Source organism: Nelumbo lutea, chromosome 1 (assembly GCF_056320005.1).
Source record: "Nelumbo lutea isolate HS-2025 chromosome 1, American lotus-T2T, whole genome shotgun sequence".
Classification (NCBI taxonomy): Eukaryota; Viridiplantae; Streptophyta; class Magnoliopsida; order Proteales; family Nelumbonaceae; genus Nelumbo; species Nelumbo lutea.
The window spans coordinates 80337741-80349581 of record NC_142684.1 but is presented as its reverse complement, the minus strand read 5'-3'; the positions used below and the strand labels follow the sequence as shown (position 1 = coordinate 80349581).

General features: G+C 42.0%; 1 protein-coding gene across 2 annotated transcripts; it reads right to left on the bottom strand.

Moving 5' to 3' along the window:
* Positions 1-9175: 9175 nt before the first annotated feature.
* Positions 9176-11092, bottom strand: LOC148875646 (uncharacterized). Of its 2 annotated transcripts, none has more exons than XM_088964969.1 (3): positions 10908-11092; positions 10007-10684; positions 9176-9664 (listed from the first exon to the last, which is right to left on the bottom strand). In XM_088964969.1, the coding sequence occupies exons 2-3, from the start codon at positions 10610-10612 to the stop codon at positions 9410-9412; spliced, it is 861 nt and encodes a 286-aa protein (XP_088821095.1). In that variant the 5' UTR covers positions 10613-10684; positions 10908-11092; the 3' UTR covers positions 9176-9409. The 2 variants fall into 2 exon arrangements, with proteins under 2 accessions (XP_088821095.1, XP_088821094.1); XM_088964968.1 differs by having other exon boundaries at positions 10007-10806; positions 10908-10957.
* Between the last annotated feature and the right edge of the window lie 749 nt (positions 11093-11841).

The following is an 11841-nucleotide window of genomic DNA, read 5'->3' as shown; positions in this document are numbered from 1 at the left end:
GCTGCCTATAGCAGTTCGATCTCCATTGCCTGGGAGAAATCAAGATCAGATCTTGATTCCAATCTTTTGGAGAAAATATTGGTAAGAGTTGTATTCACTAGTCGTCCAGGTGATTCTTGGGAAGAATCAAGTTCTTATGAAGGACACTGCTGATTTTGCTCCACCCTGCACTGCGCCATCCTCAATTGGGCGTGAACACCTCCGTTGAGAGATATTATTTCTCTGTATTATGTATTATCTTTCTCTCCTCCTTTTGATTCAGATCTGGTTCAGTTTATGATTCAAGAATGATCATTGAAAATATGATTTTCTAAATAGGGAATTCGATTCCCAGTTGAAGGGAAAGAAAAATTTTTGAAATTCGCCCCCCTTTATTCCGCAATCTTGGGCGTCCATATGATGGATTTCCTTTCCCTTCAGTGGTATCAGAGCCATGGTTCAAATCTTGAACCATTCTGTTTCAGATCTGAACCTGCGAAAATTGGGAGAAGGCGTTCTACCCAATTTGCACAGATATGGGTTTTGGGAAATTTGTTCCCAAAACAGATGGGCAAATAATCTGAAATTAATTTTAAATAAATCTGATTATTATTTAGAATAGTTCTTTATAATTTTCTGGATTTATGGGCTGTTCGTACAAGAGGAGATCGAAATCTTGATTTGCGCAGGGATAAATGCAAGATTTGCAATTTTTTGAATTGAATTTATTACATTTGGTCCGTAAATATTTTTTTATTTTTAGACTCAATGTATAGGCATTCAATATGATGTAATAATTAATAGAAATAGGATTTCTATTTATTTTTAATTTTGGATCGAAGATGGCAACGCAGAGAAGGAGATTTCACAGATGGGAGATTCGCTATCTACGATTTGCAGTTTGAGAAACTGCAATCTGTGATCTAACCTCTGTTTTGCGGGATGGAGTGTGCGAACAGACCTGATTAACTGTTTTGTTTTTCTTTTATCAGTTATTTATTTTCAAATTATTTTCTTGAATTAAGGATTTAATTAAAAATCAAACCGTAGACCCATTCGAACCAAGATTGGTTCAAACTGTTTGGACCAATTCTAGGGTTTAATCAAGGCTGAAAGGCAGCCCTAATTTTCCCACTAATGGGCCTAAGGATTGATATTTAATTAAATGGTTAATTCGGCCCAGCCTATAAAGACCCAGTCTTAAATAGTTAAAACTGCAAAAGCCCACTTTAAAGGATAAAGCTATATGGGCTGAACTGGGTAATCCTAATTCAGCCCATATACCTAGATAATATTAATGGTTAATATTATGGAATTTTAACGGGCTTCCAACGGGCCTTATAAATAATTAATTGATTGGATCAATTTATCCCTGCATGAGATGTATGGATGTGTGATGTGCTGCGTACATGGGTCATAAGTACTTGGCCCATGCTCATTCGACAGTGGCTCTTGCGCACATCATGGTTGAATGCACATCATTTCCATGGGGTCCCTTTTGGTCATTGGATGACTTCCCTCATTGGTGGGCCCCACACCTCATCAAGAGGTCATGTGCAGAACCCTAGCCGATTTAAGGCCCACCGAAATCTGGCTTTATGAAAGTGAGTGGGAGCCACTTTGGTTTGACATAAATCAAACTAGGGCGTAATTTTGTTCCCTCCAACTAATATGAGTGCATGAGATAGGGAGATTCATATGATGAACTCTCTAAAGGCCTTCCATCATTAGCATGAGGATGGGTCATTCAGTAATGAGGAAACGCACCAGAAAATGGGCTATCCATTTGCTGTTGGGCTTGTCTGAATGTTTCATAAGATGATAGGGGCGTCATAGACCGATGTGGGAGGGGCTTCACCAGAAAATGGGAACTCTCTCACGGTACCTTGGCGTTCACGAATATGATGGGTAAGCACTCACTGGACAGAAAGGTTTACCTGAAAATGGCTCTGAACCTTGTCTGACAGAGGCCAAAGGGAAAACTCATATGATGAGTGGATATGATCCTTCACAGAAAGATGGTGGGGTTATGCAGCTGAAACAGTTGGCTCCATGCACCCTATGTGATTTCCCACATTTCTAGAGACAACTCGTAGTCTCCGTCACTGAGAAAGGAGGGAAATCTCAGAGATGAATAAATGGAAATGGATCGTAGATTAAAATCTATATCTATGAAATGAACATGAATCAAATTAGGTTGTGGACTGATGTTTGCTTTTTTATCAGAAAATGGCAAACGGATCTTTTGCAAAGCTTCTTGATGACAACAAGCTTAAGGGCCCAAACTACGCCGACTGGTACAAGAACCTTATGTTGGTCCTAGCTTCAGAAAAGCTGGACAAAGTGGTAAAGAATCATGCCCCGGTGCGTCCGGGAGACAGGGCTTCTGAGGCCCGAAGGAGAGACTATTAGGAATGGGAGGAGAAAAACTCCCTAGCCCGGTGTTACATCATCGCTTCCTTGGACAACCCAATAAAGAGGCAGTACGATCAGATCGAACTTGCCAATGACATATTGGATAGCCTAAGGACGATGTATGAAGAGCAGAATCGTTCTTCTCGGCAAAAGGTCTTGAAGCAATTCATGACCACTCAAATGTCCAAGGGCCAACAAGTTCATGACCATTGTCTATGGATGATGGGTTACATCAACGAACTGGAGGCTCTTGGATCCAGGTTAGACCTCGCAACCCAGATAGACGCTATCCTTAATTCTTTGCCTCCTTCCTTTAATCCGTTTATCATGAACTATAACATGAACAAGCTGAATGTTAGCTTGCAAGAGCTCAGCAATATGTTGCAAAGAGCTGAAGAACTGATTAAAAATGATGAGCCTGTAGCTATGCTTGTTGAAGCTAGCAAAATGGGCAAGAGAAAGAGGAAGGCAAAGAAGCCTCAGAAGAAAGCCACCAAGGGCAAAAAGCAGAAGAAAGACAAAGCATCAGATGCATGTCACTTCTGCAAGAAGACCGGCCACTGGAAACGGAATTGTCTTGCCTACCTGGAATCCAAGAAAGGTAATTTCGAAACTTGTGTTATAGAAACCAAATTATTGGTAGCTTCTACATCCTGGTGTATTGACTCTGGGGCTTCAACTCATGCGTGTAACTCACTGCAAGGGTTCAAGGTAAGCAGAAGGCTGAGTGAAGGAGAAGTCACTCTCTACTTGAGGACTACTGCAACTGTTACAACCGCGGCAATAGGAACCGTGGAGTTAATTTTTAGAGAAGGAAAAATTGTACTGAAAGATTGTCTTTATGTACAAAACTTAAGAAGAAATTTGATTTCTATTTCAAAACTGTGTGCAGATGGTTATTCTGTCTTCTTTAGTAATACGATTACTATTAAAAGAAATAACATATTCATCGCATATGAGGAACTGGAGAACGGTCTCTATGTTCTACATCCTTCTCTAGAAACTAACATAACCGAAACTACGTCGGCTGAAATCCCCAAGAAGAGAGCCCGTGATACAGTTAATCCCACGTGTCTGTGGCACTACCGACTTGGCCACATCGGTGTTGACCAAATCACAAGGTTGGTAAAGGAGGGTCCTTTGGATTTTCTAACTGTAGAAGATCTTCCCACCTGTGAGCCTTGCCTACAAGGCAAGAAGACAAAACGGCCATTTGATGGTAAGCCTAAAAGATGTACAGGCACACTTGACCTAATACATATTGATGTATGTGGTCCCCTGAGTATTAGGACACGGAATCAACGCGTGTATTTCATTACCTTCACAGATGATTTCTCACGATATGGTTACGTGTACCTAATGAGACACAAGTCTATCCTTTGAAAAGTTCAAAGAGTTTAGAGAAGAGGTCGAGAAACAGTTGAGGAGAGAAATTAAAACCCTTTGATCAGATCGAGGTGGCGAGTATCTCTCTGACGAGTTCAGGGACTACTTAAAAGACAATGGGATAGTATCACAATTAGCTCCTCCTGCTACACCACAACTTAGCGATGTTTCAGAGAGGAGGAATAGGACCTTATTGGATATGGTCCGATCACTTCTCATACACTCAGATTTATCCACATCCTTTTGGGGTTACGCATTAGAGACTGCGATCTACGTGCTGAATCGGGTTCCAACCAAATCGGTTCCGAACACTCCATATGAACTTTGGACTGAAAAGAAACCAAGTGTTAGACACTTGAAGATTTGGGGTTGTCCAGCACACGTTAAAAGAACGAGTGCGGTCAAGTTGGAATCCAAGACCAGTCGTTGCCTATTTGTAGGCTACCCAAAAGGCTTTGTAGGTTACCTTTTCTATGACCCAAGTGAGCAGAAAGTGTTCTACAGTCGAAATGCCCCGTTCTTGGAGACCGATTATATCCTGGACACCCATCGCCAAGAAATTGTTCTTGATGAGGAGAGCTCAGGAGCAGTGGGAGATGTCCCACAAGTTCCAGGTAGTGACCAACCTAGAAGATCCACTCGGGTATCCAGGCCACTAGTTCGTTATGGTTATAATCAGGATAGTTACCTGGTGGAAACCTTGACTAGTGAGGAGGATCCCGTGACTTGCGCGGAAGCTATGTTGGACATAGATTCCCAGAAGTGGGTGGAGGCCATGAGAGCAGAGATGGACTCAATGGAGACCAATGGAGTTTGGACTCTAGTAGATCCGCCCTTCGGGGTAAAAGCAATTGGTTGCAAATGGATTTACAAGAGGAAGAAGGGCCCCGATAATAGGGTTGAGACCTTCAAAGCTCGTCTGGTGGTGAAAGAGTACACTCAGAAAGAGGGCATCGATTATGAGGAAACCTTTTCGCCTGTGGCCATGCTTAAATCCATTAGGATCCTGCTAGCTGTAGCAGCATACCATGATTATGAGATTTGGCAAATGGATGTCAAAACCGCATTCCTGAATGGAGATCTTACTGAAGATATCTATATGTAGCATCCGCAAGGCTTCATAGCTGCGGGTCAGGAAAACATGGTATGTAAACTTAATAGATCAATTTATGGACTTAAGCAAGCTTCTAGAAGTTGGAACATCCGTTTTGACTCTGTCGTCAAATCGTTTGACTTCGAGCAGAATCCGAATGAACCTGTGTTTACAGGAAGTACAGTGGAGATAAGGTTACCTTCTTGGTTCTGTATGTAGATGACATTCTACTCATTGGGAATGATGTAGGAATGTTGACTACGGTAAAAGTATGACATTCACAGCAATTCTCCATGAAAGATCTTGGAGAGGCCTCTTATATACTGGGTCTTCGACTCTATAGAGATAGATCGAAGCGGATCATATGATTATCCCAATCTGCATACATTGACAAAATAGTCAAAAGATACAGCATGGAAAACTCCAAGAAAGTAAATGTTCCTTTCAGGCACGGATTCACTCTCTCCAAGAAGATGTCACCCAAGATTTCTGAGGAGATTGATGGCATGAAGGACGTTCCCTATGCCTCTGCCGTAGGGAGCATCATGTATGCCATGCTGTGCACTCGCCCTGACATTGCTCAGGCAGTGAGTGTAGTAAGCAAATTTCAGGCCAACCCAGGGCAGGAGCATTGAACTGCTCTGAAAAATATACTTAAGTACCTTCGAAGGACAAAAGAGTTTTTTTGTCTAGTATTCGATGGTAGCTCACTACAGATCCAAGGGTATACAGATGTCGATTTCCAGTCGGATCCAGATGATAGAAAGTCTACATCTGGATAAGTTTTCACGATAGGATCATGTGTTGTTTCCTGAATGTCAGCAAACAGGGGTCCTGAGTAGCAAAATAATAGTCCACAACCCAAGCCGAGCGCATTTCCGTAAGTGAGGCTGCCTTTTGAATGAAGGTGTTCATTCCTGAATTTGGAATTCAACACCACCCATTCCACTGTTGTATGACAACACTGGACCTACGGGAGGATGACAGTAAGAGGTAGCATCAGTGCAGAATGTGGTAGACCCATTGTCTAAGCCACTTTCACAGAAAGTGTTTGAGAAAAACGTGGAAAGCATGGGATTCTAGTTAGTACCTGATTGAACCTAAGTGCAAGTGGGAGCTGTTAGACAGTTTTGTATGCCCTTAGCTTCAATCAAAATGATGTACTTTATGAATTTATTGTAAATGAATAAAAGTGCATATTTGATTCATGTTCCCTTGGTATGTTTCTGTGTAATACCCTTAAACTGGACACTTAATGAGACTCGTGTTAGTTTAGAATGTTCACAGCCAGTGGGTCGGTCTGGGGAGACCTATCCTGACAAGGCTGACACTGTGGTGCCACCAAGTCGGTTGGGGTGGCTTGTCTCAGCTACCGGGGTGAGACCCTAGGCACATACAATGTGGGATTAATTGAATTTTTGAACTGGACCAGATTTCCAATATTGCCTTGGACCTTGGAGATTGATGGGCAAAACTGGAAAGTTACACCCGACCCCTAGACTCGATTATGATACTGCACTAGGTGTCGGATTAGGCTGTCTTTGATATACCAAACAATGAGATCCTTAGCGGGGGTCAAAACCTGGCTACATTGGGACAGTCTGAGAATTCATCTGAGTGGGCGATCATAGTGACAGGATCAGCCACTTTGTCAGACAAAGGTAATGATCGGGAATGCACTCTCACTGATGGAAACCAAGATTGCCGGCAGCCGATTTCAATCGTTGAGATTTGTTTTGCAAAATATATTTTATATAAGATATAAAAAGTATATATATATATATATATATATATATATATATATATATATATATATTTATGGTTTTGAAATGTTTGCAAAAGGTTTTAATTCCCGGGATCCAAATTTGAGAGAGTGCAACACCGTTCCTTGCTGCCGAGGAAGAGGTCCTCTCTTGTTGGGTAGTGTATGATCATTATGGGCTGAGAGGTTAAGTGTAAGGCCATTGAGGATAATACCTGATGGGCTAATCTTGCATCTGCCCATAGTCCCTGGGTGTTACAAGGTGGCTTGGCCCAGGGACCACTTAGGGTAAGTGTTGGGCCCATAGAGCCCATCTGATGGGTTTCAGGGGGTGCACTGTCCATAACAGCGTATTCGGCCAGGACTTGTAACAAAGGCTGGGTAAACCCATGTGGCTGATGTGTAGATCAATGTTTTGGTCCCACGCCATACAAGGAAGCCCAACTAGGCAGCAGTTTGGAAGGTTTAATGAATACATAACCCTAAATGGGCCTTAAGCCCATTTCAACTGGGCTAATTTGATTAGTATTTAAGGGGCGAATTCTGAGATAAGATCATCAGATAGGATTGGGCCCACACCCTATCCACTCAGAGAGTCCAAGATCTAAATGAGACTTAGATTTGGAAACTTTCTAATTAGATTAGGAACTGGCTGATCTAATCTGCAGATAAGATAAGGTTTATCCCTTATCTAAAAGGGACTTCTAATTTAGATATGATTTGGGTTAGCAACTCCTAATGGGATTAGGAGCTGTTCCCTTTAAGTCTATAAAAGGAAGAGGGGGCGGCAGCCTTTAGACACACAATCAACAGCAACAGTCTTGTCTTCAGAGCTGAGATCACAGAGGAGAGAATTCTGCACCCTGCAAATTCTCTCTAGTTGCCTCCTTCCTGCAGCCGCCGCTTATAGTAGTTCGATCTCCATTGCCTGGGAGAAATCAAGATCAGATCTTGATTCCAATCTTTTGGAGAAAAGATTGGTAGGAGTTGTATTCACTAGCCGTCCAGGTGATTCTTGGGAAGAATCAAGTTCTTAGGAAGGACAATGTTGATTCTGCTCCACCCTACACTACGCCATTTTCAGTGGGAGCAGATTTTGGTTTCTACTTTGGGCGTGAACACCTCCGTTGAGAGATATTATTTCTCTGTATCAGGTATTATCTCTCTCCTCTTTTTGGTTCAAATCTGGTTCAGTTTATGATCAAGAATGATCATTGAAAATATGATTTTCTAAATAGGGAATTTGATTCCCAATTGAAGGGAAAAAAAATTTTGAAATTCGCTCCCCTTTATTCCGCAATCTTGGGCGTCCATATAATGGATTTTCTATCCCTTCATAAGTATTAAGACATAAGCAGAAGATATCATCTTTGATGAGTGCTATTATACCAAGGTACCAAAACGATCAGGACAAAACAACACCATGCAGATCCCCAGTGTGTTGTATCAACGCACGAGCAGCTAATGGGTTAGGATGGGTTTGTCGTTTCCTCTCCCATTATCCTCCTCCCAAAGGCGAAACCAATATCATTCTTCCTCTTTTATTCAAAACATTTCACTTGTTATACTTGTATTGCCAACATTACCTATTAGATTATATGGTATTTTTAAAGTGGGGAAATCTATATAAGATTTGTAAAGGTTTTTCTATTTTCTTTCTTTTTCCTGTTTTTTTCCTTTAAACCAAACATAACCTTCATGTTTTTCCAAATCTTCAATACGTTTTTCTTGGTATTCACTTTATGTGAGGCCTAATCACGTTTAATAGTGCCTCGCGATCAAAAAATATAAATAAAAAACATTTTTTTAATTATTGTTCTCATTTTTTTCAAAATGAATGCCGTACATACAGAACATTTATTTCAAGACAGCTCCTTGATCAATCATAACTTCACAATCACAAAAAAAATCAGTGGTACCAGTGTTCAGATCTTCTGTCCACACAAACCCTGTTTATGTCTACTAATATAACATTGTAGTAGTCAGATATGAATAACATCTCATTCTTATTCTCTAGTTCATTCTCATTCTCTATATACTATTGCGCAAAGGAAAACATTCTCAATTCAGAGTTCTCATGGGCAGGAGATCCAGAATCGTGCCAGTGTTACACGAAGAATCTAAATTCTTGGTAGACGACTACATCAAAAGCAGTAATTATCGGCCAATACCCGACGCACCCGTAAAGTTCGGCACGTATATGAGACATACAATCGCAGTAGCATACATCAACAAGTCAGCTTCATTTTGGCAAGTTTGTTTGTGGAAAGGGCGAAAGAGGGTCTTGACTCGCAATGAGAGCGAATACCAAAAGAACCAACGGTAGCCATGCACATCCTTTCTCAGGGTCCACATGCTTTTGGCTTCAAGTGTGCTCTAAAACTAGCCACGGCATTCTTTGACACTGACGATTTGACGAATACAAAGTTAAAGATGCGTACATAATCTTTTTAAATGAGAAGATTAGGGGATGAAAAATACGATATTAAAATACGTACATAAATCTTTTGAAATAAGAAGATTTGGGGATGAAAATGAGATTTTTATGGGAGAAAAATCAGAAAACCACAATACCACATATTGTTCCTTGCACATAAATATCTGATAATACACGCTGCTGATACATCGTTAGAGAAGGACTAACAAGTAATAACTCAGATTTGTGTTAGAAAACAAGATTAGTCAATCCGTGAAAAAAATGAAAAACAACTAATTCAGATCGGAGGGCTACTGAGTGTTGGAGGAGAATACATCAGCGGTTCTAGGATCTTTGTTCAACTTGCAGAGATTCCAAGGATTGTTGCGGGGGTGTCTCTACCGACAAGTTTTTCTTGACGGAATCTCTTGAGTGAGCTGAGGTGCGGCGCCGATGTCGACTCTGTTACGGTTCCCTTCAGGTGCTTAGAATGTGTGAATAAAGAACAATAAGACGTGGCTTCGTCGTCGAGACAGTCCCGGTCGGCCGGTGACACCAACGCTCTGTTATTGTTGTCGCCGTTTGGGTGGAAGGACGAGCAGCCAAGGTCATTCTGCATCGATAAAATACTGACAGTTAGATATGGGGAAATCCTCGAGCCAGTCCGTTTTATGTTCAACGCTGGCTGAAGCTAAATAGGAACTAGGAGATAACAAGTCTTCATAGTATCCCTATAACAAAGCTCTCAAAATCAGGGGAAATAATTCAAAGTATTGATTATTCCTTGCGGGTTTAGTTGAATTAATACGAGCAGAAAAGGTTTTGAATCGGAGGAAAGCGAATACAATTCTACTGGAAACCAAAAACTTTTCATCTTCTTTTTGCTTGATCTACTGAAGTTCAGACTTACTAGCTAAAACAGAGCAAATCAGAAAGAGAAGTAAGCGAAACATACTTGGTAACAGAGATCTGCATTCTCGCGCATTCGTTTAAACGAATACGAAATCCCAGATTCCGCACCACGTCTCCCACCGCTACTTGAAGATTCATCACTACTCGAAGAACTGGCGGCTGGAGGAGGAGGGGTAGATGACCAAGGAACCACCTGGTTCTCTCCATCGTCATCATTATCGTTGTCATCACCGTCATCATCGTCATCGTCGTCCTCATCGTCTTCATTTTCATCTTCATATTCATCTTCATCATCGTCATCGTCATCGTCATCGACATCATCTTCATCATCAGCATCTCGATCAATCTCATCTTCGTTCCTTCCTTGGCTTTCGTCATATGTTCTAACCACCACTCCTCCAGCTCTGTCCTCCCTCCCGTGGGAACTATTAACACACTTCTCACAAACCGAGACCGTAGGACCAAGCTTGGCTCCCGAGGCCTTCCATGGCGTCGGAGATTGACAGACATGGCAGAGGAGACTCCTCGAATGTCTGGCTACGAGGAAATTCGCACCGTGAACCTTGGCATCGCAGTCCCAACACAAACTCGCTTGATCCGATTCGCAGAACATCCTCGCCGGATGGTTGCACAGCTCGCATTCCTTCATCGCTTCTCCTACAAAATCCTTTCCAAAATCCCCCAAATCTCGATCACTTCCCAGCTCCGTCTTTCTATTATCCTACAACTCCGCCCGGCACCAGAGAAAACGATAAAGAAATTTAAAACCGAAAATAAGGGGAAAGTCAAGTAACAGCGATTTATGGAAACCACCCTGCTCTTCCTTAAAAACACGAAAATTCTCTGAATGGGTAAGGATGACATAGAAGGGTAGCTATGTCATTCCACAGTGTTAAATAAAAAATAAAAGGATAAAAAGGAAAAGAAAAAAGAAAAGGCCCTACCTGTTCCTTCGAAGTTCGAAGGTATTAGCATATTGCTTGCATCCTTCCCTTCTACAAACGAGGACAAGGCAGTCTAGGATTTTACGCACCAAAATCCGACCCTAAAGGACAGTATGGTGCCTCCACGTGTCATTTTTCTCTCGAAGGATGGACCTAGTGGTCTCCTTGAATTGAAATGTTAACTCAGACTGGGGCGCGAATATTTTCGTGGATTTTAAATGCTGACATGTACTCTCGTTTCGTGTTAGAGAGGGAAGGTGTAGATTCCCTCATGCATGCGTGGAATGTTCTCGTCCACTGTTGTTCCCGGGGACACGTGATGATCAGCTGGGCCGGACTCTGATGTGTCGCGTGGGCCCCATCAATATATCTATCCTCCTCTCGCGATTCGGCCTCGAATATTCGGCCCGATTTTATTATTATTTCATTAACTAAAATTAATTTTTAATAGGTAAAGTAATGATAACAATAGTAAAGAAATGAATTAAAAAAAAGAGAGGAAGTGTGGGGGGGAACAGCTCGTCGTGGGCGCTCGTGGAGTGACCACCGCGTGGACTGCAGGAATTGACGAGATGATCTCTGTATTTGGGATGGGTAGCCTCCAACGTGTTAACGTGGCACACCCACGTGAATCATCCGATGTGGCGTGATATCGACCACGTGGAGCTATCAGACGAAATGAATTTACAACCAGAATCAAGATACCAAGCTAATGAATGCAGAGAATACCCAAAACAGCCCTGATCTACTTTATTGCGTGGTGGCCTGGTGCCTGGTGCCTGGTGGGGTGGTGGGGCCGTGGGAAAGGAGGTTCTCTTCCAACTTACACCTGGAGAGGTGAGTAATTGCATCTGCATCAGTGCATGTGGGTAAGGGGTAACATATGAAAAGTTCACTTTGAATGAATGGCGGGGGAAGGTGTCTGTTCAGAACG

What these genes read in the sequence shown, in the direction of transcription:
- LOC148875646 (XM_088964969.1), bottom strand. Translation starts at nt 10,612, where the DNA reads ATGAAGGAATGCGAGCTGTGCAACCATCCGGCGAGGATGTTCTGCGAA. An exon ending in ATGCAGATCTCTGTTACCAA is followed by an intron (nt 9,665 to 10,006) that starts GTATGTTTCGCT and finishes TTATCGATGCAG; the next exon opens with AATGACCTTGGCTGCTCGTC.